This window comes from Poecilia mexicana, unplaced genomic scaffold (genome assembly GCF_051168715.1).
Source record: "Poecilia mexicana isolate PSO_F unplaced genomic scaffold, ASM5116871v1 scaffold_2, whole genome shotgun sequence".
NCBI classification, from domain to species: Eukaryota; Metazoa; Chordata; class Actinopteri; order Cyprinodontiformes; family Poeciliidae; genus Poecilia; species Poecilia mexicana.
Genome location: NW_028263371.1, coordinates 12,621,493 through 12,646,490, shown reverse-complemented (window position 1 = coordinate 12,646,490; position 24,998 = coordinate 12,621,493). Strand labels below are relative to the sequence as shown.

Genomic DNA, 24,998 nt, shown 5'->3' with positions numbered 1-24,998 from the left:
TATTGTTCTTTATCCAAGATAATTTCTTGTATATTCTTCTTGTCTCAAATCACTGGGGAAGCTGTTTTTGTGCCAAAGTGACGACCAGCTCGTCACATCGCGCCGATGTGTGTGAACAGCGTTTTCCTCATGGACGCTCTGGGTGGCCTCTCAGCCGCCCCTGCAGTGGCTCTCACTTCAAGATCTCACAGAGTTAATGTTGCAGACTAACCAGTCATTCATCACCAAGGTAACAATTAAATGGGACTTAATGACCCTGGCAGCCTTTGTCATTCGCTCTCCGTATCACCGCTGACGTTATTTCAAGCTTCGAAGTGAGGACTCTTAGGACCAGCTTCTGTGTGCTGGTTTGGATAAATTATCAAAAAAAAAATCTGTACGTTAGTCTTTTACGGCGCCGTAAATTATTATAGTTAATATTATGCCAATAATTGTAAAAGGCAAGAGAGGAACATAAGGAGAAAAAATATTCTTTGATTATTTTCCTAAGCTGTCCCGATGGCTGGACTTTAATAAGATATTTATTTTTCTTCCTTGCTTCTTGCTTTATTGATTTATTACAAGGCGTCTGCTCTGTAATATAAACTCTACTGGAAAACAAGACGCATGTCGAAATACAATTTTAACTTAATCACATAAACTATAAGTTTAATGAGGTTCTGCAGAAGGAATTTCAATGTCATTTATGTTCACTAAATTATGGAATTAGTTTTATTGTTTGGATCATGAATGTTGCCCATTGCCAGGCTACTGTTTATCATTTGCACTGTGGAGATATTTGAGCTTATTTAAATACTGTCAGAACATGTAAGATTGTTTTTTTTAGGAAAATATCATAATCTAGCGAATTAGAGTTTATTTTAATTGTTCTTAATAGAGCCATGAAGACCTTAGAGAAAAAAAAAAAAAACACATGGCATGGTCATGCCTTCTGTGTTTGACTTCAGCGCCCCACATGATTTACCCCTGGAGAAAACCGTTATAGCCAGAGAATAAATCTGCTTGTTGAGACAGGAAGAACCGAGCCGAGGATGTTTGTGATGCGGCGCTCACCGAACATTTTCCTGAGAGTTTACATGAGGTTAACCTGCCAGTCCTTCCCAGCCTGTTTCAGCCTCTCACCTATCAACAGGGCCTCGCCACGGAGGGGAATGACTCGGCCCGGTGACATCATCATCGGTCCTGCCGCTGAGCCGGAGCTACAGGGGAAATAATGAAAAACGTCTCAGTTGGTGAAAAGCAGTAGCCAGTCCGTCACAGGGCTACTTGTATTCATGTAGTTTGTAAAAGAAGAGAGAAAAAAAGAAACTACATGATTAGTTTAATAGTCGGCAATGGCTTTAGATGGAAGTCATTTATATGTGGGATTTCGTCATATTTTTTTGTTTTTTTTAATTTGGATGAATTCACTACAGGATTCCAGTAATCATAAAGAGTAAGACCTAAAAACCTAAAATTTTGCGAAAAATTTTTCAAAATCCACCCGTCATTTGAAAGAGGTTTTGTTTGGAGTCCAAATCGTTTTCAATTCAGTTCCATGTTTCAGTGACGCGTCTCTAGAAATGCCCTGGATTGTGTTGTTTTCTTCACGTTTTTTCTTATTGTCTTCTCATTTAAATTTCACATTGAAAACTGGATCAACCCATATTTGATATTCCTTCCACACACTTCATCATTTGACTTCTCTTCACGGTCGTGTTAATTGTGTTTGGGGGTTTTTTTATTAAAAGAAATGCAAAACCCTGTACCTTAGGCAGGTCTGCAACACTCTCTTCTTTTATCTCACACCAAATTTTCACGGTTGATCTTTGCGATTATTCTGAAAATTGGAAACCCCATCAGGCTAACCTTTACGTAGGTTTTGCCGCCACATTAAGCTTCTCAACTTCACTAAAACACAGGAAGTGAAAAGTGAGAGGAGAAAAAAACCATTAGGTGAGACGTGACCTCTCTTGTTTTTGTGTTTCTGCAGCATCCTGTTTGCTGACATCGAGGGCTTCACCAGTCTGGCGTCCCAGTGCACAGCGCAGGAGCTGGTGATGACGCTCAATGAGCTTTTCGCCCGCTTTGACAAGTTGGCAGCGGTAAGCGTACAACGCATGCAAGCACGTGCAATTTTCCAAAGATTGCAATGATGCTTTTATTCATTTATTCATGCTTTTATTTATTTGAATATCTCTTTTCTGTGTGTAAACTTTGAGAACTGTTGTTTCAGACGTTTTGAGTGCGAGGTTAGCGGTTGCTATGGAGCCTTACAGACATACGGGAAGACTAGAAATGTTGCAGAGAAATAAGGTCATGTTGCATATTCCACACCTGTTTTGTCAAAAACACAGAAACCCAATTTATAGTGGCCTAAAAGTCAATAGTTCATTCTTTTCTACTTTGTTAAATTTTGAATGCTTCATTTATTGCTGAGCAGGTAAAAAAATAAAAAATCACAATAGATTTACATACATTTATTTTACAATAAAATGTGGCGCCTGGCTAGTTTCAACTTGGCGATTGGTCCTCACTTTACACTTCTATATAGTGTTTACAAATTACATAGAGAAGAATTACACACACAGACACACACGCATGCACACGCACACACACACACACACACACACCCCCACACACACACCCACACACACACACACACATACACGTTTGTTTTGCTATCTTTGTGGGGACTTTCCATTGACTTCCATTAATTTCTACTCATTTCTACAGCCTAAACCTTACCTTTACTCTTTTCCTAACCCTAACCATCACATACCTAACCCTAACCAAAACTCAATTCATACCTTAGCCCTAACTCTGACCCCTGACCCAAAAACAGGGTTTCCCCTCGTGGGGACCAGGCTCAGGTCCCCACGAGGAGCGATTGGTCCCCACAACGTAGCATATGTCAGAAAAATCGTCCCCACAAGGTATTACAAACAAACACACACACACACACACACACACTCACTCACTCACTCCAGAGAAGTCTCAGTTTGAGCTCTCAGGCAGTCAGACCGTCAACATCAGTTGTAGTTTTCAGTAGTAGAAAAGGGTTTTCTGGGTGGTGGAGAAGTTTGATATGTTCTGAGTAAATATCCCGGGAGGTTCCAGCTGAACAAACTGAACTTCTCAGGGCCCGTTGGTCTTGCCTGGTGCTGGTCCACATCCAGTTGGTAATGTGCCTGCATGGTTATGCTCTGAATGGTTTGTGCAAAAATAAAAAAAAAACTCTCTGCCTTTTGGGATGGAGCCCTGGGGTCATTTGGAGCTGAGGCTGAGAGGGGACGAGGTGTGGTGACCGACCAGAACTGCTTGTGGTTTAAATATCTAGAAGCTTCAGGCCCATTGGGGCAGAGTCCAGTCCAGCTTCCAGTATTCACTGCTTAGAAATGAACACAAAGAAAAAAGAAGTGTTTAAGTGGTTCAGATGCTGCTTGGGCAGAATTTGGGGTCCATCCAACAAGCCAAGACTGACTTTCTATGTTGTTTGGGGACAAGTCAGATGGGGAAAGCAAAGTCCAGAAGCTTCAGGCCTTTTTAATGTATTTCCTTCAGCTAAATAAAAACAATCGCCAGAAATGGTAACAAAAACAAACAAAAAAAACTGGTTCTGAAGGTAAAAGTAAAATTTATTTTTACTTTTGTTTTAATATGATCTTCAGCAGAAATCAGAACTTTAAAAACTTTATTATTTGAACACTGATTTGTTTTTCACTCTAAAGTAATGAGGCTCCAGTAATTCTTCTAATTTGAATATGAATTTATTGATCCTGCAAAACTTTCAAGAATCATTTAAAAATGACAACAAAATCATTTGGACGGCTAAGACTTGTTTTGCAAGGATATAAAGTCAAATCAAGCTGTTAAGGATTGTAGATAAAAGTAGTTGGAGTAAATAATAAAAAAAAACTTTTGTGGATTGAAGTGACTTCCACTTTAGATGAGAACAGTTGTGACACAGCAGCATAAAGCAGTGGAGTTCAAACTGAAAATATTTTTCATGTTGAATCCCTTCTTGGACATGCTGTAGCTTTGTACATAAACAGCAACTTAATATTACCTTCACTGCCATTGCTGAAGCTTCCCGGTTATTAATAGTTGCGCCACAACCTTGTGAATACTGATATATTTCCTTTAACCAGCGTCATCGTCTGTTGAGCTGATCCTCGGTTTCTGTCATTTGTTTATGAAAGGTGAAACGATCGGCTGCTGATCAATATTTATGAACTGAACAGGCATAATGCTGTCGTAAACCAGAAATGTTGCATCTGACACTTTTATCTCCATGCCAGATGTGCCTTCTGTCTCTGTGTGCACAAGCGCACACACACGCACGCACGCACGCACGCACGCACACACACACACACACACAGCCATGTTTTCATCATTTGTGGGGACTTCACATTGATTTTCATTCATTTCTACAGCCTAACCCATAATCCTAACCCCATCCATCACAGACCTAACCACTAACCCAAAAACAACAATTTCCCTCATGGGGACAAATAAAATGTCCCCACAAGGACCAATGGTCCCCATAACTCCACATTGTAGACAGAAATAGATTCCCATAAGGATATGAAAACCTGGTACACACACACACTCGCTCACTCTGTTCCTTACACAGTGGCTCCTTTTGTATTTTGGTCCGTGTGCTAAAGGGATACTCAGGTGGCTATCATGAGACATTATAGTCTCCCAAACCCTTGGGATGCGCACACACACACCGATTTATTTGCTGTTGGCTCACACATCAACAGCGTGATATCTAGGCTGATATCATGCGTCTGTTGTTTTTAATGGACTGCATGCTTCCTTTGACATTTTTAAATCCTGCTTTTTGTCACTTACCATCTGTTTGCTAAACTCCTGAGCTCTTACGGTTGGCATGATAATCCAGGAATGCAGCTAATCAGTCTTACATGCTGAGTCTTTAGGACGACAAACGTCTCTGTTTCTGCCAGAGGAGGGACAGACACATTTCCATCCTGTACTGATGACATAGATGCAAACAATACAATGAAACTCTGTATTTTCTGGACTATAAATCCCACCTCTTTTCACAGTTTTGGCTGGTCCTGCATTTTATGGTCCATCAGACAGACTCAACACATCACTGAGGTGCAAAGCTTAAACTCATGCCTTGGAATTTTACCACAAATATTACATTTCAAATGGTGATTATAACACAGTATCTTCACTCAAAACACAGTATAAGAAAAGTGAATTTGGAATAAGGCCTATAAGTGTTGCTGGAGGAACCCCAACTATGGACGTCACTGCAGTGAAGAATATGAACCCATGCAACCCCCACAAAAAAATATGTTTGTCTCAGATTTGCTCACAGACGGGTGTATGATTTCTTCTTTATTCTTTCATTATTTTCACATGACATAATGTGGCTCACACGCTGTACTTTATTCCTTTTGCACTGAAATATTCGAAAAAAAAAAAAAAGGCCTTCAATTGGAACAATGGATCACTCAGGATTTTTGTGACAATCTTTGCACATTATTTAAAGCAAAATAGAGATAACTTCATTAACTCTTCACATTAGTTTGCTTCTCGGTAAATACCGTAACGCACATGTCCTTTCTTGCTCCTGCTCTGTGTGGCAGGAGAACCACTGTCTGCGGATCAAGATCCTGGGCGACTGCTACTACTGCGTGTCTGGGCTGCCGGAGGCCAGAGCCGACCACGCCCACTGCTGTGTGGAGATGGGGCTGGACATGATCGAGGCCATCTCGTAAGTCTGGGAACGGCGTTAATACACCAGTTAAAAAAAAATGTCTGGTAAACTCGACTCACTGGTAAACCTCAGCAGCATTCGCTGAGACTACAGCTGGTACATTTAGACACGCTAATCGTGTAGATTGTCACTTTTTGGTTTGTTTGGGGTTTTTTTTTTTCTGCAGGCTGGTGCGGGAGGTGACTGGGGTGAACGTGAACATGCGAGTCGGCATCCACAGCGGCAGGGTGCACTGCGGGGTGCTGGGACTCAGGAAGTGGCAGTTTGACGTCTGGTCCAACGACGTCACGCTGGCAAATCAGATGGAGGCGGGAGGCAAGGCCGGGTTCGTCCAATAGGCTTCCTAAACGTTCCTTCTGATAAGTGCGGAGGGTCAGCTGCATGAGATTTATGCAACAGCCAGAGCATTTAGAAAAAGGAACGCTTTCATTTCAGGCGCATCCACATCACAAAGGCCACCCTGAACTACCTGAATGGGGACTACGACGTGGAGCCGGGAGCCGGAGGAGAGAGAAACACCTACTTGAAGAGGAGCAACATAGAAACCTACCTCATTGTGGGCTGCAGTCAGAAAAGGGTACGGCTTTCACCGCTGGAGGAGGCAGTGAAAGGGAACTGAAATCATTTCTGTCTCATTTAAAGTCAAAAAGTAGATTTTTATTTTTTATTTTTCGCAGTAAAATGCCAACAAGAAAAATGGTAGAATCATTATTTTTTATGATATCAAAATGAAACTCATCTTCATTTTGGCTCATATCAAAAATCTGAACATTCTTAAAGGGCCAGATGCGCCAGAATGAATTGATCAAACAAATTAAAATGTTAAAATATCAATAGATGGTTGTCCCTCCAGGATTTTGTTATTGTTTTAGTGTTTTGGTTTTTTCTCAATTAAAATTACAGATTTTATGATGCCAATTTAGAAATGTTTGTTAGGAATTTTTATATTTGTGCTGTTTGATGATAAATGTGACTTTTTATCAAATCGACGCATCAATTAGACTATAACTTGACATCGAGTTAGGCGTCACTTAAATTCAGTGTTTTTGACCAATTTTGAGAAAATTTGCTGTAGAAAAAAAAACATGGAGATTTGTTGAGATTTGAACTTTTCAAGTAGTTCATTTAAATTCATCGTTTCTTACATGTGTGAAAGTCTAAAATTGTCCTAAAAATGACGCGTTACGGTGACTTTCCACAGAGAGCAAGCCGTTGTTTCATAAACTACCTTCCACATCCTGTAGTTTTTTGAACTACAAGTAAGTTTTGAACTTAATTAAAGAGATGGTGAAAGGAGGAGCTGGTAGCATGATGTTTTCTTTTTCTTTAGCGGGGATGTGGAAGCTGAGTAGGAGTCGTCTAAAAAGATGAATACAGAGCGACTGGGAATATTGTCTTTATTCAGGCAAACAGACTTTTATGATGTCGATTGAATCCAACTCAAAACTAAAGAAAGATGGGACTAAAATGTAACAATTATGTCTAATATTTATTATTTTTTGCTTCCCATTTATGGATTCCGGTTTTGATTCCGCTTCACAAATATTCAGATAAAACTCCAGTAAAACATCGTGACGTTTGTGTTGATGTGAAAGCTGCTCCTTTAAGGAGCTTTTTTGACAGACGTCTCTTTCCCAGCAAACAGCTGTAAGTTCCTTTGCTCCCTGTTTTGTCTGTAAGCTGAATTTGTCTCTGCAGGCAGGACCGAGTTCAGTTCCCTGCTTGAGCCTCCAGTTTGTTTATGACTTGATATTTTTTATCAGCCTCCCCCGGCAGTATCACAAGCTGCGACTATAGTTAGCAAGTCATGTGAAGAGATACTTTATTCTCGTTCTGCTGCCTGTGGTTCAGGACAGAGGGAACTTTTTGAAGTCTAGCTGTTGGTTAATTTTTATTTTATTCTTCCAGTTTTTTTTTTACAAATATAGCTCAAAGCTGTTCAGTTCTGATATCAGATGAGATAAAAAGAGCTGCTCAGGAGATCGCCTGAAACTGTTTGAAGCTGTTTTTTTTTTTTGTTTTTTTTAAGGAATCTAGACAGAACCTAAACTCTGCAATCATAATACGTGAAAATTAAACGTTTCTTTTTGGCTTATCTGTTTGGGCCCCATTATTTTTTTTATTAAGCTCAGAAGTTAAATAATTTGTAAGATCACCACCACTCTTCCTTCACACGGTGTAAATTGTGAATTTCAGCCGTTTTTAGTTTTATATTTAATGCAGATAAAATGTAAGCAGACCTAACAATGTGTCAAATGTGATCTTGAGTGTTGGCTTGCTTAAGGAAAAGCAAATATCTAAGAATATAAATGTCTCAAAATTTGGCTTCTCTACTGAGAAGAACAGTTTCTGTATTGAAAATATGACGACATGCAGTAAAAACAACAATAAGCAAAATCATCATTAAACGTTGTGAATGGAATCGATGCAGAAGCTGCGAACATGAACCACTGAGCCGAATCGTCATCTGAGGCCAAGTTGTTACTTGAAGGCGACGTTCCTTTAAGGCAGCGGTGTCAAACTCATCCTCGTTTTGGGCCAAATCAAGGTCATGAATGCTCTTAAAGGGCCGGTTGTGAAACAATCTGATCACCAACTGTTAACGTATCAATGAATTCTTAAAATTTAACAATATTATTGAGCATTTTTTCAGTCCCTCCAGGATTTTGTGATACTTTTGTGATTTATTTTGCAATAAAAAAAGTATTTGTGGTACTAATTTGTAATTATTTGCCATTTTTGCTCTTATTTATGATGGTAAATGCGACTTTTTATAAAGATCATGGACTATTATCTGACATCAGTTAAGGCTGAGGCAGCTGTTTAGTACAAGCAAGAAAACTTTTGACAATTTTGGAGAAAAATCTGCAATAAACTCCCAATTATTAGCACAAAAAAGTGCTAATGGTTCATGGTTTGCATGAATTTCCACGATAATTCTCAAGAAACTGGATGGACTGATTGATATAATTTGGCAGTAAACGGATAAAAACTGCATTGATTTGATTGATAACATAATACTTAAGCTTGTTTAGAAATTAGAGGGCCACATAAAAAGTTACACCCTCGAGTTTGACACGTGTGCTTCAAGGTTTTATGGCACTCATTCGTTTGGTGCGTTAACCTCGGCCTCCTTTCGCTCCACAGAAAGAAGAAAAGGCGATGATTGCCAAAATGAGTCGACAGAGGACCAACTCCGTCACCCACAACAGCGGCCACTGGGCTGACCGTGCCTTCCACAACCACATCTCCAAGGAGATGAAGAGGATGGTGAGCAAAGTCAAGTTGTCAGACTGCTTGTCTCGCCTGGTCGTGATGATTTACTCATTAGAGCGCCACAGCCAGGTGACTCTCCTACCAGCGGCTCGTCTCAGGGCGAAGCCAGCGCGTCGTTAGCGACCGTAATCCTTTGATCTGCGTTGCCGAGGCGCGGCGGGGACTGCCCTTCACGGCGCACCTCGCCCTGGCGGTGAGAGGCTCTCAGCGGCACTCGGGAAGAGGGACGGAGTGACGAGGGGGGAGGGAGGAGAGGCGGTGGAGGGATGTGAACTCACTGAGGGTGGGGTTTTCTTCATGCGCGGTGGGCCTGAGAACGGGAGCATCCTCAGCGAGCGCGAGCATTTCTACATATGAGACCGTGACGTGACGGATGGGCGCAGGCAGCCTTACGCCCGTTTGTCTGTTTCAAATCTGTCGCACTTTCATTTGTAGAATCTAAAAACGAATCATTTTAAAGCTTTCCTAGCTTTGTTTTTTACTGTTTGAGGCTGGCTTGTTTAGAGAGAGAAAGATTTAAATGAGCTTTTTCAACAAAGGCAAAGATTTTTGTGACTCCGGTTATGCACTCAAATCAATACTACAGTAATGCTCAACTCTCCATTCCAACCTTCATCCATCTCGAACAAAACCAGTCCTCAAGCGTCCTCTTAACGCACTCTGGTGAAACAACTCTTATGTACGGTGGCCGACAGGTGCAAACGCGCAGCAACAGAGTAAAGACGCAAATTATCCTCAATCCAACATAATCAGACTCTGAAAACCTTCAAAGTTTCCTCCAGATGTGTCAGTTTCTCACAAGGTTTTTATTACACCTTCCATCACTCTGACAAGCAGCGCTGGTACTTTTTGACACGTTTATGTTTGTTGTGTGAGTTCAGGTACAAAATATGCTACCAAAAAAAAAAACTTTAGCATGCTCTTTGTGCTTTGGGTGAAAATCGCAGGAGATTAAAGGAGTTAAGAGAAATAAGATTCTCCCTAATGAGGCACACTGATGAAGATGAGGAGTTCAGAGACGAAGAAGGCGGCCATTGGGGTTTTATCCATGGATTTTAGTGCGTTGCCATGGGATACGCAGGAGGCCAGTTAGCAGTCTGGATGCAAGACGTAGAGCGGGTTGTGTTCTTATACAGCAGATGGGACTGAGTGGAAAAAAACAAAAAAGAAAAAGAGGAAAATGGCGCCACCTACTGAACTCCCCGATTTAAATGAAAGCTGAGGCGACTCTGAATGTTACTCCATTTCTACGTTCATTCAGCAACAAGTAATGACTGGTGTTCTACATTTTCTTGAAATGAGATGTTTGTTTCTCATTCAGCCTTTCTGTTGTTAACAGCAGAGAGACAGATGGTGAAGCTGAGACCAGCTTTTATCATCATGAAACAGGAGAAAAACAGAAAAATAAATACGTAAAATAAAATAAAAATATATACGCAGAAGTTTCAAGAATTGATTTGTTCTTTCAGCAAGGATGTTTATACATTAAACCTCAGGGGGGCGCTAGAGATGCACCGGTTTTCCCAGGTAAAATTAAAATAGCAGACATGAAGTATGGTTTAGTATTATGGTGATTATTCATTTTTGACACCGTTTCTAGATTAATGTCGGTGGATGTTAGCCTGATTGACGCTAACCTGCTACTTGTGTGAATCGTAGGAGAGTTGAAGCTAAAATAAAAATAATCCATCCAAGTGATCACGTCTTTAAACGTATTTCTATATTTCTCCACATTCTTCACAAACATACTGACTGATAATTATGTAACAGCACTGATACCTGGCTAATAACAAAATTTGTTCGAGAACTTTTGTACTTATATAGAACTTTTATTCACTAAACACAATTTGACTAGAGTATCTTGCATCGAAATGCTGCTATATGTAAAATATTAATCGTCATCATTTTGTCATTGTATGTTTTCAGTATCTTAGTCCTTCTCACTTTGTAATTGAATAAATTAGAATATAAATGACAGGTTTGTTTCTTTCTATAACTCCATCCGCTTAGTAAAGTACATTATATAGATTAATTACTCACGTTTTACTTCTGTTGGTTATAATTTTCTGCTGACAGCTAATTAAAGAAAACACAACAATTAAGGTTTGGATATTACATCAGAACAAAAAGTAAACACATTTTAATGGGATTAATAAAATGTATGTTTGCTTAAAGGTTATTTTTGTAAAGGGACTTTCCATTTGGACAAATGAGCCTCATTTTAGATAATTGTTCAGAATTACTTTTACTCAAAGTGAAAAAAGGATGGCCTCTTTTAGCTTTATTAATAAGTCAGGCAGTACTCGAGTTAATAGTTGTTTTTTTCTTTTTTGTTCCTGCTTTTCAGGGCTTTGAGGATCCCAAAGACAAGTGAGTAACAACTACGTCATTGTATGCAGTACTGGTCACATCTATTGGTTCTTCTGGTGAGAACGACTTTAAAGTTAAGCAAACTTGCCGACTAGTTTCTAAAATCTTTTGGGACCTTCAATTTGAGTACAGTTGTTCTGACAGGTGGGGATGATGCCCATTGAAGAAATGTCGATTCTTTGCTTATTTTTTAACCCCTTTGTGTTGCTTTGTCCACATCTCTACCAAATCCATTTATTTTAGTTCTCAGGCCGATAATGTCACGAATCTCAACAATGAACGTTTGGTCAAATTTATTGTTGTCAGTGTCTGTCTCACCTGACCGAGGCAAATGGCTCCAGATGAAGACCCAATTCAAGCTCAGCAAACTTAACATGTTTATGTTTGTGATGGTAGGACGTTTTCAGCATCACTCCCAACAGCGTAGTTTAGTTTTTAATGGTCGCTATGGAGCTTTGTTGATCTTTGAAGCTCGGCTTTCAATTATGTTTAGTGTCAGCTTGCGATTCTAAGGTTCCTAGAAGCTCTAATAAAAGAGAGTCGATCAATTAGATACACTGTGTAATAACATTGTTTTTCAAACTTTTGAATATTTGTACTCAAATTTACCGTATATTTCTTTTCTAAAGTTTGATTCTTTAATTATTGCAAAAGAGTTCATTTCAAGGCTCTTTCCATATTTTCAGCAGCAAACGTATTCCCAGCTGTAGTTCTGGATGTTGTTACACATGAACACACAGAGCTTCTGTTCAACCACAGCTTCATCTCCAGACAAACGTCAAACTCTGATTGAGTTTCAGAGCTTCAGCTTGTGGCTTGAACTCAACCTATAAATGTAGTTTTTGACTGAGAGCACTTTGCTGTTGCAGTTTTTCTTTTCTTTTTTTTTTTTGTTCTTGGTTCTGTGCGTGGTACTAGACTAGAAGTCGCTGCTGAAACTATAAAACCAGACTCAGTCATTTGGTGTCCTTGGACTGCTATTATTCATCTATTCTGTGACGGACAGAAAAGATGCTTCCCTGGAGGGCTACGGCTCACCTAAATAGCAGTGTTCGCAATTTTCACAAAGTTTCTGAATTCATTTTTATGAGCACAAGGCGCTGGAGTTTTTCCCTCAGATATTGTCATTGACGGTCTACCTGCTCAGTAACGTTCTCCAGCGATGCGGCGCCAACCGTTTCAACCAGAGAATAAAGAGGGAAAAAAACTCATTTTTAAAGAAGTCCTTGTTCTTCCAAACCTTTGTTTTTCTTACTTTTTTTCCCCTTCAAATAAGCTTGGTGTAATTCTTAGTTTAGTTTGTAAATCATGCCAGGTTGAGTGATTTGTAAGGTAAGACAACCTGAATGTTTATCTCTCTGTTATTACACTGTATAATTACCCCGTGTAATGTTTTATTGTGATGTACAGTGTTGTTACACTGTTATTACACTTATAACATTGCAATAACAGTAATAACACTGGAGTAACACTGTACATCACATTACAAACATTACACAGGGTTATTACACTGTGTAATAATAGATATCTTATTACATTGTTATTACACTGTTATTATAAGTGTAATAACAGAAACTGGTTATCTTAACGGGGCACTTTTATGTGATTTCCAGTCACATAGTGCCATTTTACAGCACAAGTTACCTCCAGTTATAAAAACACTTCAATATTTCACTTCCAATAAAACTGGATCAAACTGATTTTTTTAAATTTTTTATTAAGATGCATTTTCATCAATGTGTATTTTTTTATCTTTTTTTCTGCTGCATATCTAATCAGTGAACTGTAAAGTAATAAACCAGGCAGAGAAATTCTCACAATCCTGACAAACATGGGGTGATTAGTCTTTTTGTTTTGGTCAGATGAAATAAAAACAAGAGGACAAACTTTTTTGTTTTGTTTTACCCCCCACTTTGTCCTCACTCCGTCTCATCTCGTTTTATTCAGGCATTTTATTTTCAGGAACACGCAGGAAAACCTGAACCCGGAGGACGAGGTGGACGAGTTCCTGGGCAGGGCCATCGACGCGCGCAGCATCGACCGCCTGCGCTCCGAACACGTCAAAAAGTTCCTGCTCACCTTCAGAGAACCTGACCTGGAAAAAAAGGTTAGGCCGCACACAAGACAAGCGCGCTGCCCGGAGCATCGGCAGATAAACGGTTGTGACAGGCAATCTGCCGAGCGCAACAAAGAAAAAATAAATAAAAAGCTTTCTCCTTTCTGTGCCTGGAGGACGTCAAAGAAAAGGGAAAAACACAGAAAAGGGAGGTTACGTTTGGAAGTAGAGTACTGAAAGCAGGAACACGGCTTCAGACGGACAGAACAGGGGGAATTGCTGCATCAAGACAAAACATGTTACTGATTCAGTTTGACTGTTTCTGCTGCAGTCATGAAATACAAACACTGTTATTCTCACCTCTGCCATAAAGGATTACACAGCTGCTGCTAAAAACAATAATTTAAAGAAAACCATTTGAAAACTAAAGAAAGAACAAAAAGACAAAATAATAATCGACAAAAAATTAAAATAGATCACAATCAAATATCTAGTTGAAATGCATTTAAAGCCTTTCAGAGACAAAATATTAGCACTTCAAAATGGCAAATTACTCTTGTAGTTTAACATTTTATTATTAAGTCCCTTTACAATTATGTGCTACTAAATTAATAGCTAACTCACATTGTTACTTAAACATTTTGTAGCTTGACTCATAAGGCCAAAGAAAAGGTATTTATCAAGTAATTATTGATTGTGTCTATTGACATTTATTGGGAAATCTTTTTTTTTTCCTTGAAGGACAGAGTCTAGTTACGTTGGTTGTCTGATATCCAGCTTGTTGTTCCCTGTTTCCAGTACTCCAGGCAGGTGGACACCAGGTTCGGTGCATACGTGGCCTGCGCCACCCTCGTCTTTTTCTTCATCTGCTTCATCCAGATCGTCATTGTGCCGATGTGAGTCACACTGTCATGGTGGCAGATGCTCAGATGCTGGCCGCACGCAAGAGAAGGGAAATGTTTGGTTGATAAATGTGTAAAATCAACAATTTTAATACTATTAATTATTAGCTAAGACTGACATGAGACTGTTATAAACATGAATGACTCTTTATAGATGTTTATAATCGGTGTCATGAAGTATCATTCAGTAAATAATGACACCTTTAATATAGAGTTGCACTAAAAGTTGCATTAAAATTAAACGTGTCAACTTTGCATTAAAAGTGACATCATTTACCAAATGACACTTCATGACAACAGTTGTAAACATTCATAAAGACTCCATGTTCATGACAGATATTGTTCAGTCTTATGCACACCCCTTCAAATAAAGTGTTACCCAGAAATGTTTGCATTCCACCACACTTTTTCCTTCCACTCAACTTTCCATTAGTTTGCTTGGATGGTCCCTCTGTGAACAGCCAGCTTTTTTACAGATGACCTTCTATGGCTTACTCCTTACCTTTTATTGCCATAACACGACAAAAACATTTTTTTTTTCATGTCTTTATTTATACTTATATATATTTTAGTATATTTGAATTTTCTGAAAAGCTGAATTTCAGGTTTTCATTACCTGCAAGTTATTATTAAAATGATCAGAAATAAACTGATGTAATGTAACTTTTGTGTTGAAATACTGAAAGAAATGAAGTTTTTAAGTTCATAGCTAAGGAGATGTACAACAATGATTTTTTTTTAGCAAATTAAATTATGATGCAACACTGTGTAGCAGCAAAAAAAACTCACTATAAATCATATCTACAGCATATCTCTTAATGTGTTGGTATTTTTGTTTCATGAGCATCTTTGCTTCCAGAGATTAAGAACAAAAGTTGTGGGGAAGCTGATTAAACACTAAACTCTTACTCCTGCTGCAGCTTCGTGGCTTAAGCTGTAAAACCTTGTAGAATCAGGTGAGCTTCTCTCCGCCAAAGGTTTTTCCTCAGATCCTCGGCTTACTGTCAGAGCCGTCCTGCTTTGACAGAATCGGGACACTCGACTGTAGGAAGAAAAAAAGTTTAGCCGCACTTTGGGCCACTTTGGCTTTTGTTTGTTTCGTAGGAAGCGGCTCAAGAAAACGACATCTTGCTCAGATAACCCAGTTCCTCCTAACCAATCAGAACCTAAAGTGGTTTTACATAATCATTAAGCTGAAAGACACAAAAGAATCATTTAACTCCAGGCGGTGCAACAAAAACCTGACATCTTGACGACGCAGGTCTGTTCTTACAGGGAGGATCCAAATCATTTCCTCCTGCAAATAAGAAATTCATTTTACTCATCGTGTGGATTTCAGTTCAGATATGTATACAGTGACATCACACAGCTCAGTTATGGGTTTTCAACCAGCAGCTTGTCTATATTAACTAATCGTGTAAATAATAATCTGTTTCCTTTCTGCAGCTCCAATCTGATGATCGGCTTCTTCATCACGTGCTTCATCATCCTGGCGGGCGTCATGTTCATCTCAGCTGTATACTGCTGCTTTGGAGTGAGTAAAATCCACAACCAGTAGCTAAAATGTAAAATCTCATTATTATTTTTTTATTATTTTTGTTTATTAAAGACCTTTCTTAGTGTTGTATGATGGTTACAGACATTCAGCAGTGTTTACACTATGAAAATTAACCTTCGCTAGTTATTGAGAGCCTTTCTGAAAGACCCGAAGAGCCGCTGCAGGTTGCAGACCTCTGGCCTAAATGAACAGCAGACGGGTCTCCCAATGTCGTGGGAAAAAAGAAAAAAGTTTTTTCAAATAGCCTGTTACATCTCTGTCGGTCTGAACGATCTTGAAAATCACAAAAAGTTGTCCAACTACCATGAAGGAGTGCTGTTGTTGGAACGACCTTGTGGTGTGTTCACTGGTCAGAGAACAGATTGGATTTTATTTTTTTAAACTGACGGCTCAGATCACCAGATGAATTATCGGTGGATCTCTCCTGCAGTAATGCTCCATTGCTAAATACCGTTAGCACCGATATAAATCTGCTCTCACTCCTATCAAAAGGATGTTTCAGTCGTTAACTTTACCATAGCTTTGTGTTCGTTGTTGTCTTTCAATCCACAAAGTAAGAAAGCTTCAATTGTATCATTTTGACACTGGATCTTCAGCATCAATCCCCCGCCCCCTTTTTTTAAACATCTGCTTCTGCAAACACTGCTCACAGTCTGATTCCGACATCCTCTAAAAGATGCGTTTATATTCCCACACACCCATTCCCGTGGCTCCTCTTTTTCGTCCTCCTCTGCTTGTTTTATTTTGCCCACAGTGTAGGCAGATCTGCCAGCGTGTCGTTCTTTAAAGAAAAAAAAAAAAGATCACAGCAGGGACGCGTTTATGAATACATGTCTTCTGTGCTGTCTCCAAAATCACCAGGATCACAAGCCAATGGTTTTTCCTTCTTAAATTAGTTGCACTGTGTGTCTCTTTGAGTTGTGGAGATAAATACAAATAATGGATGAGTCTTTTGTCCAGTCCACTGCGGCTAATGACTCATAGCTACAAGATGTGCCTTAAATAGAAAGAAATGTGAGATGTGTTCTGTAGCAGGAGAGGTTCTGCTGATTAATCAGATTAATCGTGATGAAATCAATTATTGAAGTAATCATCAAACTAATTTAGTGATCGATTAATCGTTAACTGGAGGATAAAGACTAAAAAAAAAGTGTCAATTTGCTGAAAGAACAACATACTCAGAGGAATAATTAACCCACAAAAAGTATAAACATTTTGAATTTCAACAACCCAGAACTCCTGAAGAGGCGAGGTTTTAACTTCACCTGGTTCAAATTCTGTAGAAAAAGAAAAAAACTCTCCGCTTGCTATCCTGTTATTGATCAGTTTATCCAAAAGTTAATCAAGAGATTATAGCTCTAAACTGTATTGATGTTAAATCAAGCAGAAAGGCCTGAACTTTTCACATGTTGATGCCAGAAGTTTTTTTTTTTTGTTTTTTTTTTGCTACAAGCGTTCACTAAAGGAACTACATTATTGCTTTTTACGCAATAAAATGTTGTTCTTATGTAAAAAATGTATCTGAATATAGGTGTATTTGCATATTTTAATTCTTTCTGACATGGTTTTAAAAAGGTTTGAGATTAAATGAAAAATCTGCAGAATGTGCCAATATTTTTAATCCAATTAATCGTTAAACAACCAAATAATCAGTAGCTTCAGCCCTAAGTCAGAATCTGAAGGTGAATAATTCATAAGTTCTACTTTGTTCACCCACCAGATCTTCCCCGCTCCTCTGCAGACTCTTTCCAAAAGCATCGTCCAGTCCCGACTCAACAGCACCTTAGTGGGTGTCTTCACCATCATCATCGTCTTCCTGTCTGCTTTCATCAACATTGTAAGCGATATGTACAGATTTCTTACCGAAGTCAGCGTTCATGCGTGGCAAGTGACCCGAGTCCGCTCAATGACGGTTCGTTTGGCTCAGTTCACCTGCAGCAGTCATGACCTGCGGAGCTGCATCAAGTCGGAGCTCAACATCAGCCGGGACCTGGTGGACGCCTGCCACGCTGTCCTCCTCAACTACAACCTGGACGCACAGCACGGCGCCTGCGGAGGCGACGCCCTCATCTGCAGCTTCCCTGAGGTGTGTGTATGTCTGAGGCTAACTTTTATTTGATTTCCCCCCACTCTTCGGTAGATTGCTTTGTTTTCTGCAGTTTTATTTCACAAGATGTGGCAACAAGAATGGTCATTTGTGGTAATATGATTTGATTACGGCTTTATAAAGAAAAAAAAACTTTAACTAAAAGGCACAAAACACTGGAAGCACTGAGGACTTCTGGGCCATGTAGTTCTTTTGACTTTTGTTAAATGTAGGCTAATTAAAGGGCCAGCATTGTTAGTTTACCAGGCACATTGTATCATTTTAAAGCATAATAAGTACCGTTGTTGCCTTCAGTTGTTATAAAAATGTTGTACATATCAAATATTAAATAAAGTAAAAAGATAAAAGAAATTTGACTTCATAATTTAACTCTGTCTCTTTAAGAAGCTTTTGGTGTTTCTGAAGCTTCCTCAGGAAGTCATCACAACATGGCTCCTCTGTTAGCCGTTTAGCAACGTTTTACCTGCATTTCACTGAAAAGTATCTCCTATAATGAGCTCAGCGGCCGTGCAGCTCCACCAGGTGTTTGCTAATTGCTGCTGGCTAGTCTGAAGGAGCTGAGTGGGGGAGTGAAGGCAGAGGGGAGCTTTGTTAGATGAAAGCTTGGAAACTGCAGCTCCAAGGAGGAGCTTCGTCCTCGAAGGTGGAGCTAGGTCCAACCAAGCGTTTTGAACAGCAGAATAGTTGCCATGGAGATTAAAGGATCTCTCAAACATGCATGAAAGAATCAAAGCAACACTTTATGTTTTTGATGAGGGAATAACATTATGACATGTTGTAAAGCTCAAAAGTGTCAATTTTACATAAAACTACCCCTTTAAAAAAAATCTACAAAATGGCGGCGCCTTCTCTGCTTCATTTGTCGTCATCGTGACTTAATCTTTTAGCTTGCTCCTTTTCATCTTATACTGTCCCAGTCACATGATTAACTGTAAAGTTTATTCCCTGATTTGGGCAACACAGGCAGTAACTCAGGGCGCCATCAGGAAGGGGGCGGTCGTGTGTTACTTATTCAGCTGGAATCATACCATAGTCCAACGCCTTACACTGATCAACGCTCTAACGGTCCACATCTCCTCTCTCTCTCAGTACTTCACCTGCTGTGTGCTGCTCAGCCTGCTGGCCTGCTCCGTCTTCCTGCAGATCAGCAGCATCGGGAAACTCTTCCTCATGCTCTTCATTGAGCTGCTCTACCTGCTCATCATGGAGGTGCCTAAAGTGAGCCTCTTTGACAACCAGGACCTGCTGGTTATGGCAAACGCCCTGAATTACACGTGAGCGTCTCCCTCACCGCCATCACCAAGTATGTGACCAAGTACAAACCTCACGTCTGATCAGCTCTTCTTCTGTTTCTCCCCTCGCAGCAAACCAGAGAACGGCACAAGGTGAGACCGACGGCAGGTTTCATCGCCGCTCCGTCATCTGTTAAACCGGCAGCGTCGTTAGTTGCCACGCTAATGAATCTAATAATGACCCGCTGGCAGCAGATGCTCGCACTAATGAGCCGAGATTTACAGAGCAGCTTGTTTGTGTCAGATTCCTCCTTGAAGTATTTACTAATTCTTGTGCAACACCTTCATCTGTGCTTATTGTTCTGCTGTTTCATTCATCAACCTGTTCGTGTGTGTGTGTGTGTGTCCCAGGTGTTTGGTGGACAACAAGGTTCCTCTGAAGATCATGACCCCCGTGGTGATCACTGTCTTCGTCCTCGCCCTTTACCTTCACGCCCAGCAGGTGGAGTCGACGGCCAGGCTGGACTTCCTCTGGAAGCTGCAGGTGGAGTCCGACAGTCTGCGTGTCATTTTCTGTCCTTCACTAAGAACATACGTTGTGATTTAATCCCACTTGCAGTCAGTCAAATTCAGATTATAATGTCAAATGTCGAACTTTGACCCTACCTCCTCCAGGCTACAGAGGAGAAGGAGGAGATGGAGGAGCTGCAGGCCTACAACCGACGCCTGCTCCACAACATCCTTCCCAAAGACGTGGCTGCTCACTTCCTGCAGCGCGAGCGGCGCAACGACGAACTCTACTACCAGTCCTGCGAGTGCGTCGCTGTAATGTTCGCCTCCATCAGCAACTTCTCTGAGTTCTACGTGGAGCTGGAGGCCAACAACGAAGGGGTAGAGTGTCTGCGGCTGCTCAATGAGATCATCGCCGACTTTGATGAGGTAAGTGCAGACGCTGCCGCGATCACGGTCTGTGGTTCTTAATGGCTTCTGTGAGTGGCTCGTCCATTAGCGTCAGTGGAGATTTCTCACTTAATGTTTCCCCAGCTGCATAAAGTCGCATCGGGATCTAAAAATCCCCTTCAGCTAAAGAGAAAAATGGAAATTCACAGCAATGTCCCTCTCCGGAACTTCTTTTTTCTTGTGGAGTGACATTGGAATATTTTTGACGTTCCTCCTGCCCTCCACAGATCATCAGCGAGGATCAGTTCCGTCAGCTGGAGAAGATCAAGACCATCGGCTCCACGTACATGGCGGCTTCCGGCCTCAACGACTCCACGTACGACAAGGCCGGCCGCTCGCACATCCGCGCCATGGCCGACTACGCCATGCGGATGATGGACCAGATGAAATACATCAACGAACACTCCTTCAACAACTTCAAAATGAAAATAGGTCAGTGAAAGAACACGCTGCAACCATGTTTATATCACTTTAGCAGGAGAAAGATACATACATGGAGAGTAAGAGATTTCTAGATTTTCCTAAACGTCAGTTTGGAATAACTTTCAGTGATAAAGGGAACAACACAATCGTTTATTTTGTAATGTATTCATCTGTTTTCACAGGTCTAAACATTGGCCCGGTGGTTGCTGGGGTGATAGGGGCCAGGAAGCCCCAGTACGACATTTGGGGGAACACGGTAAACGTAGCGAGCCGCATGGACAGCACAGGGGTCCCGGAGAGGATCCAGGTAACCAACTGAACAAACTCTGCGTGAAATTCCTTTAAAACTTCAAGTAAAAGTCCTTTATTGTTAAAATAATCCAGTATTTTCCGGCCAGAAAATGGCTTTGGACTGACTTTCTCAACTTAACTTACTAATTTGAGGCACCTGTTTGCTAACAAAAATGTTAGCTGTAGCAGCAAAAGACATGGCTGCAAATACAAATGGCAAAGCTGAAATATAATTTCCAACCCGTGGAAAAGATAGCAGAGCTAGGTTCTACAGGAATCAAGAAAAGCACCCATTTAGAAATTCCCATCAGGCGTTGATCAGGTAATGAGTTTACAACGTATCAAAGAAAGTATTTCTAGCCTTTTACCATTTAAGAGAACTAAAGTCAAGAACATATAGAGAGATTTTCAATGCAGCTTTTATTAGTAATTAGCATTGTTATCATGGTTAGCTTCATAGCAGATACAGCTCAAAATGAAATAAAGCATCTTTCTGTGATTTAATTAACCTTGTTGTTCTAAAACTGCTTTTTTTGAATTATGAATAAGATGTTCACCATTTTAAAGTTCACATTAAACAGACGACTTGTTTTTTTTTGTCAATGCCAACAGCAGGTTTCCTTAACAAGTGTCCATATGATTACAGTTTTAGAAAAAAAACATCTGTAATGACATGAAACACAAGTTTATACATAGTTTTTAAGATTAATATGTATATCATGTTTGTGTTTATCTACATTTTTAGATGTTTTAAAACTTCTAAATATGTAGATGTCTATTTCTTGGGTGGATTTTTTTCCGGTTAAGATAAACTTGGCTTGGTGTGTGTGTGCGTGCGTGTATGTACCAGGTTTTTATATCCTTATGGGAACCTATTTCTGTCTACAACGTGGGATTATGGGGACCATTGCTCCTTGTGGGGACATTTTCTTGGTCCCCATGAGGGAAATTGTTGTTTTTGGGATAGTGGTTAGGTCTGTGTTAGGTTTGGGGTAAAGGTTACGTTAAGGGTTAGTTAGGTATGTGATGGTTAGTGTTAGGGTTATGTTAAGGGTTAGGCTGTAGAAATTACTTGAAGTCAATGTGAAGTCCCCACAAGTGATGAAAACACGACTGTGTGTGTGTACTGACTTTATGTCTATCACATTTTCTCAAAAGTTGAAAGAACCAAAATGTGACGGTGAATCTGAAGCAAACTGTTTACACACAGGTGACGGCGGATCTGTACCAGGTGCTGAACTCCTACAGCTACACACTGGAATACCGAGGTGTCGTCACCGTCAAAGGCAAAGGAGAGATGATGACCTACTTTCTCACTGCCGGACCCCCCGGCAGTTAACCTTTACTGAGTGACAATCAGACACATGGGAGGTTGAGCACCTTCTCTCGTAACGAGCCGGCTTACAGACCTCTGATAGCTTAGGGCAGATTGAGGGTTCTCCCCTCACAGCAGCGGACGGTCCTTGAACCGGTCGGCACGTCGAACGGAAGGAAGGATTCGTCCTTTTTTTTTTTTTTCCCAGGAGGAGCTCACGGACGGCCAAGGGCACGTCTGCTTTTTGACCAAAGATGTCCAATCGGAGTGCAAAGACAGATTCGTCCAGCTCGGCCCTGACAACAAAAAAGACGAGGATCCTGGAGGAGACTTGGCCGGTTGGGTTTTCCGAGGGGGTTCTTGGACAAAACCTGCGGGGCGATCTGAGCTACGTCGCCTCCTCTCCTGCTCTCTGCCTTTTTTTTTTTCCCAGCTGATTCTGAACACTATGTACATGTAAAACCCAGGAAGTTTTATGTGTATGTGGGTGACTTTATGTACTGTTTGTATGATATTTTGTTCCCGTTGCTGTGGTACAGATGCAGATCTGTCAAGTGCGGACATAAAGCCAGCAGCACTGCAGTCCTCGCTTGTTAGTGCGTCCATCTCCCCGTCGATCAGCACCGGACGACCTGCGCGCTTCACAAAAGTATTCACACCCCTTGCACTTCCTCACATTTTGTCACTTTGGAAAAGATTAAAGTTTATTTCTAAATGGATTTATGTAATAAACCAATACAGAGATGGGGATATATGTGAAATTTAACTAAAAGGATAGATTTAAGGAAAACGTTTTTGCAAATATCTGAAGAGTGTGGAGTGCCCACGTCAATATTTTGTACAACCGCCAGCTGCAAAGACTTTTCATGAATTTCTCGACCAGCTTTGCAAATATAAACTCTAAAATGTTTTACCTCTTCCTTTTTCCAAAATGACCCAAGCTCATTTAGATTTCAATTAAGTTTTTCTGTATTTATTTCTATCATCATAGATTCTTTGTCAGTTTTACCATTAGCTTTGGGATGCTACATTTGTTGGAAGGAAACTTCAAGTCTTTTGATGCTTCTAAAAGGCTTACCTTCTTTCAACCCCATTTCTGCTGGAGATAAACGTCCCCACAGTATGACGCTGCCACCGCCTTGTTTCTTGATGGGGTGAGTGTGCCCAACGTGATACACTAGATGGCTTAACCGCCACACATGGCGTTTTGCATGTAGTTTAAAATATAACAGCATCTTCTTCCACGTTTGTCCCTCATGGGCCTCCGTATGGCTTATTCTCTTGCCGCTCTTCTTCATTTACAAGCAAGGGAACCATTTTTCTTTTAGAATAGAAACAATTTAGCAATTTCTATTTGCGCCCCAGTAAACTCCCATTGACATCTGACGTTGTAAAGTGACAAAACGTGAAAAGCCAGATGGGTATGAATACTTCTTTTTTGGTACTGTATGAGTTACTGCACACTGTTTGTCTCATAGGCGAGGGGATATAACTCCTATAGTATATGGATTATGTTTAATAGAAAAGTCCAACACAGTGTTTATATGAAGCTTCCCGTTAGCCTCTCACAAAGAATACATAGGCACGCCTGCAACACAAGGATGTCAGTAAAAAAAGAAAAAGCTTTTCTACTCCTAAAGAGGTTTTGTATTTTGACGTCAAAACACAGACCCTACGAGATATTTAAAGATTATATATTTTCTACATTCATATAATACAGAGCTATGTATAATCTACAGTGTGTCTCCACATGTGCATACTGCAGAAACCCTCACTGGTGTTGCCTGATTCCCTCTCCCCTCCAGCTCTTTTCAACAAATCGAGCATACTTTTTTTTTTAATTATTAATCTGCAGGAAGTCGACTGCTGGCTGATTAGAAGCGACCGATGATCTCCCCTTTAATGTGTCTCAATGTCACAGCAGAGAGGAAAACGCAGTCGGAACGACTCACTAGATGGACCTAAAGGCGTCGGCCGCGGTGCTCAGACGCCATTTTGCACTCCGGTGCTTTCAGCCGTCCGCCCCTCCGCCTCGCGCACCGCTCCACCTGCAGGCCCTGATTGTTTGCTCGGTTAGGTGGTACGACACAATGAATGTCCAATGTTCTCCAATGAGGCCTTTCATGCGGACTCTAGAGCGACTACCAGGATGATGATCAGCCTGTTGACAGATTGAGCATGTGGGAAAATGTGCACTTTTTAAAATCTGCTGTTTATGTTTTTTGTTTGTTTTTCTCTCATCAAAGCAGTTTTTCTTTCAGTATTACATCATTGCTCTGCATTGCTTTCTCTCACATAACTTTCACCCATTGCTTGGATGAGTCGGACTGTAGTAATGTAAAATTCTTCAAACTTTCACCTGAGAATATGAAAATGGCACTTGGATGTGAAAATCTTCATCCTTTGATGTTTTTATTGCCGGTAAAGATCATGAATGCCCAAAACCTGCTAATATTTGTCAATAAATACAATGAAAGGGGGGAAATTGAATAAAAAGGGAAAAAATCTGTAATTTGTTAGCCGTAATCTAATTGTCAACAAACCGACCTGCAGCTTCGGCCAGACTAGATCTTTTCCCACACAAAAGCTGTGATACCAAACTTTTATTACTATAAATATGTTCTGTTCTCAGTGGATGTAAGCTAATGGTGAGAACTACACATTTCATTTAATCATGCAAATAATGATCAGCTTCTGAATTCTCCGTAATGGATTCAAAGTAAACAAAGACACTATGACAGTAAAATATTGGCTGCTTGTGGCCTTTTTAC

At 40.4% G+C, this 24,998-nt stretch overlaps 1 protein-coding gene across 1 annotated transcript in view; it reads left to right on the top strand.

Moving 5' to 3' along the window:
* Positions 1-24,739, top strand: part of LOC106925846 (adenylate cyclase type 5) — a 32,496-nt gene extending 7,757 nt beyond the window's left edge. The window contains exons 3-20 of the mRNA XM_015000370.2: positions 1,973-2,084; positions 5,607-5,734; positions 5,904-6,062; positions 6,173-6,314; positions 8,885-9,007; positions 11,361-11,383; positions 13,331-13,490; positions 14,238-14,335; positions 15,788-15,875; positions 17,620-17,736; positions 17,827-17,985; positions 19,096-19,280; positions 19,371-19,391; positions 19,650-19,782; positions 19,914-20,177; positions 20,426-20,630; positions 20,804-20,928; positions 22,123-24,739. Of these exons, the coding sequence (XP_014855856.2) occupies positions 1,973-2,084; positions 5,607-5,734; positions 5,904-6,062; positions 6,173-6,314; positions 8,885-9,007; positions 11,361-11,383; positions 13,331-13,490; positions 14,238-14,335; positions 15,788-15,875; positions 17,620-17,736; positions 17,827-17,985; positions 19,096-19,280; positions 19,371-19,391; positions 19,650-19,782; positions 19,914-20,177; positions 20,426-20,630; positions 20,804-20,928; positions 22,123-22,251 (2,371 nt within the window). The 3' untranslated portion in view covers positions 22,252-24,739. The remainder of the gene's footprint in view (positions 1-1,972; positions 2,085-5,606; positions 5,735-5,903; positions 6,063-6,172; positions 6,315-8,884; positions 9,008-11,360; positions 11,384-13,330; positions 13,491-14,237; positions 14,336-15,787; positions 15,876-17,619; positions 17,737-17,826; positions 17,986-19,095; positions 19,281-19,370; positions 19,392-19,649; positions 19,783-19,913; positions 20,178-20,425; positions 20,631-20,803; positions 20,929-22,122) is intronic.
* Positions 24,740-24,998: the final 259 nt, after the last annotated feature.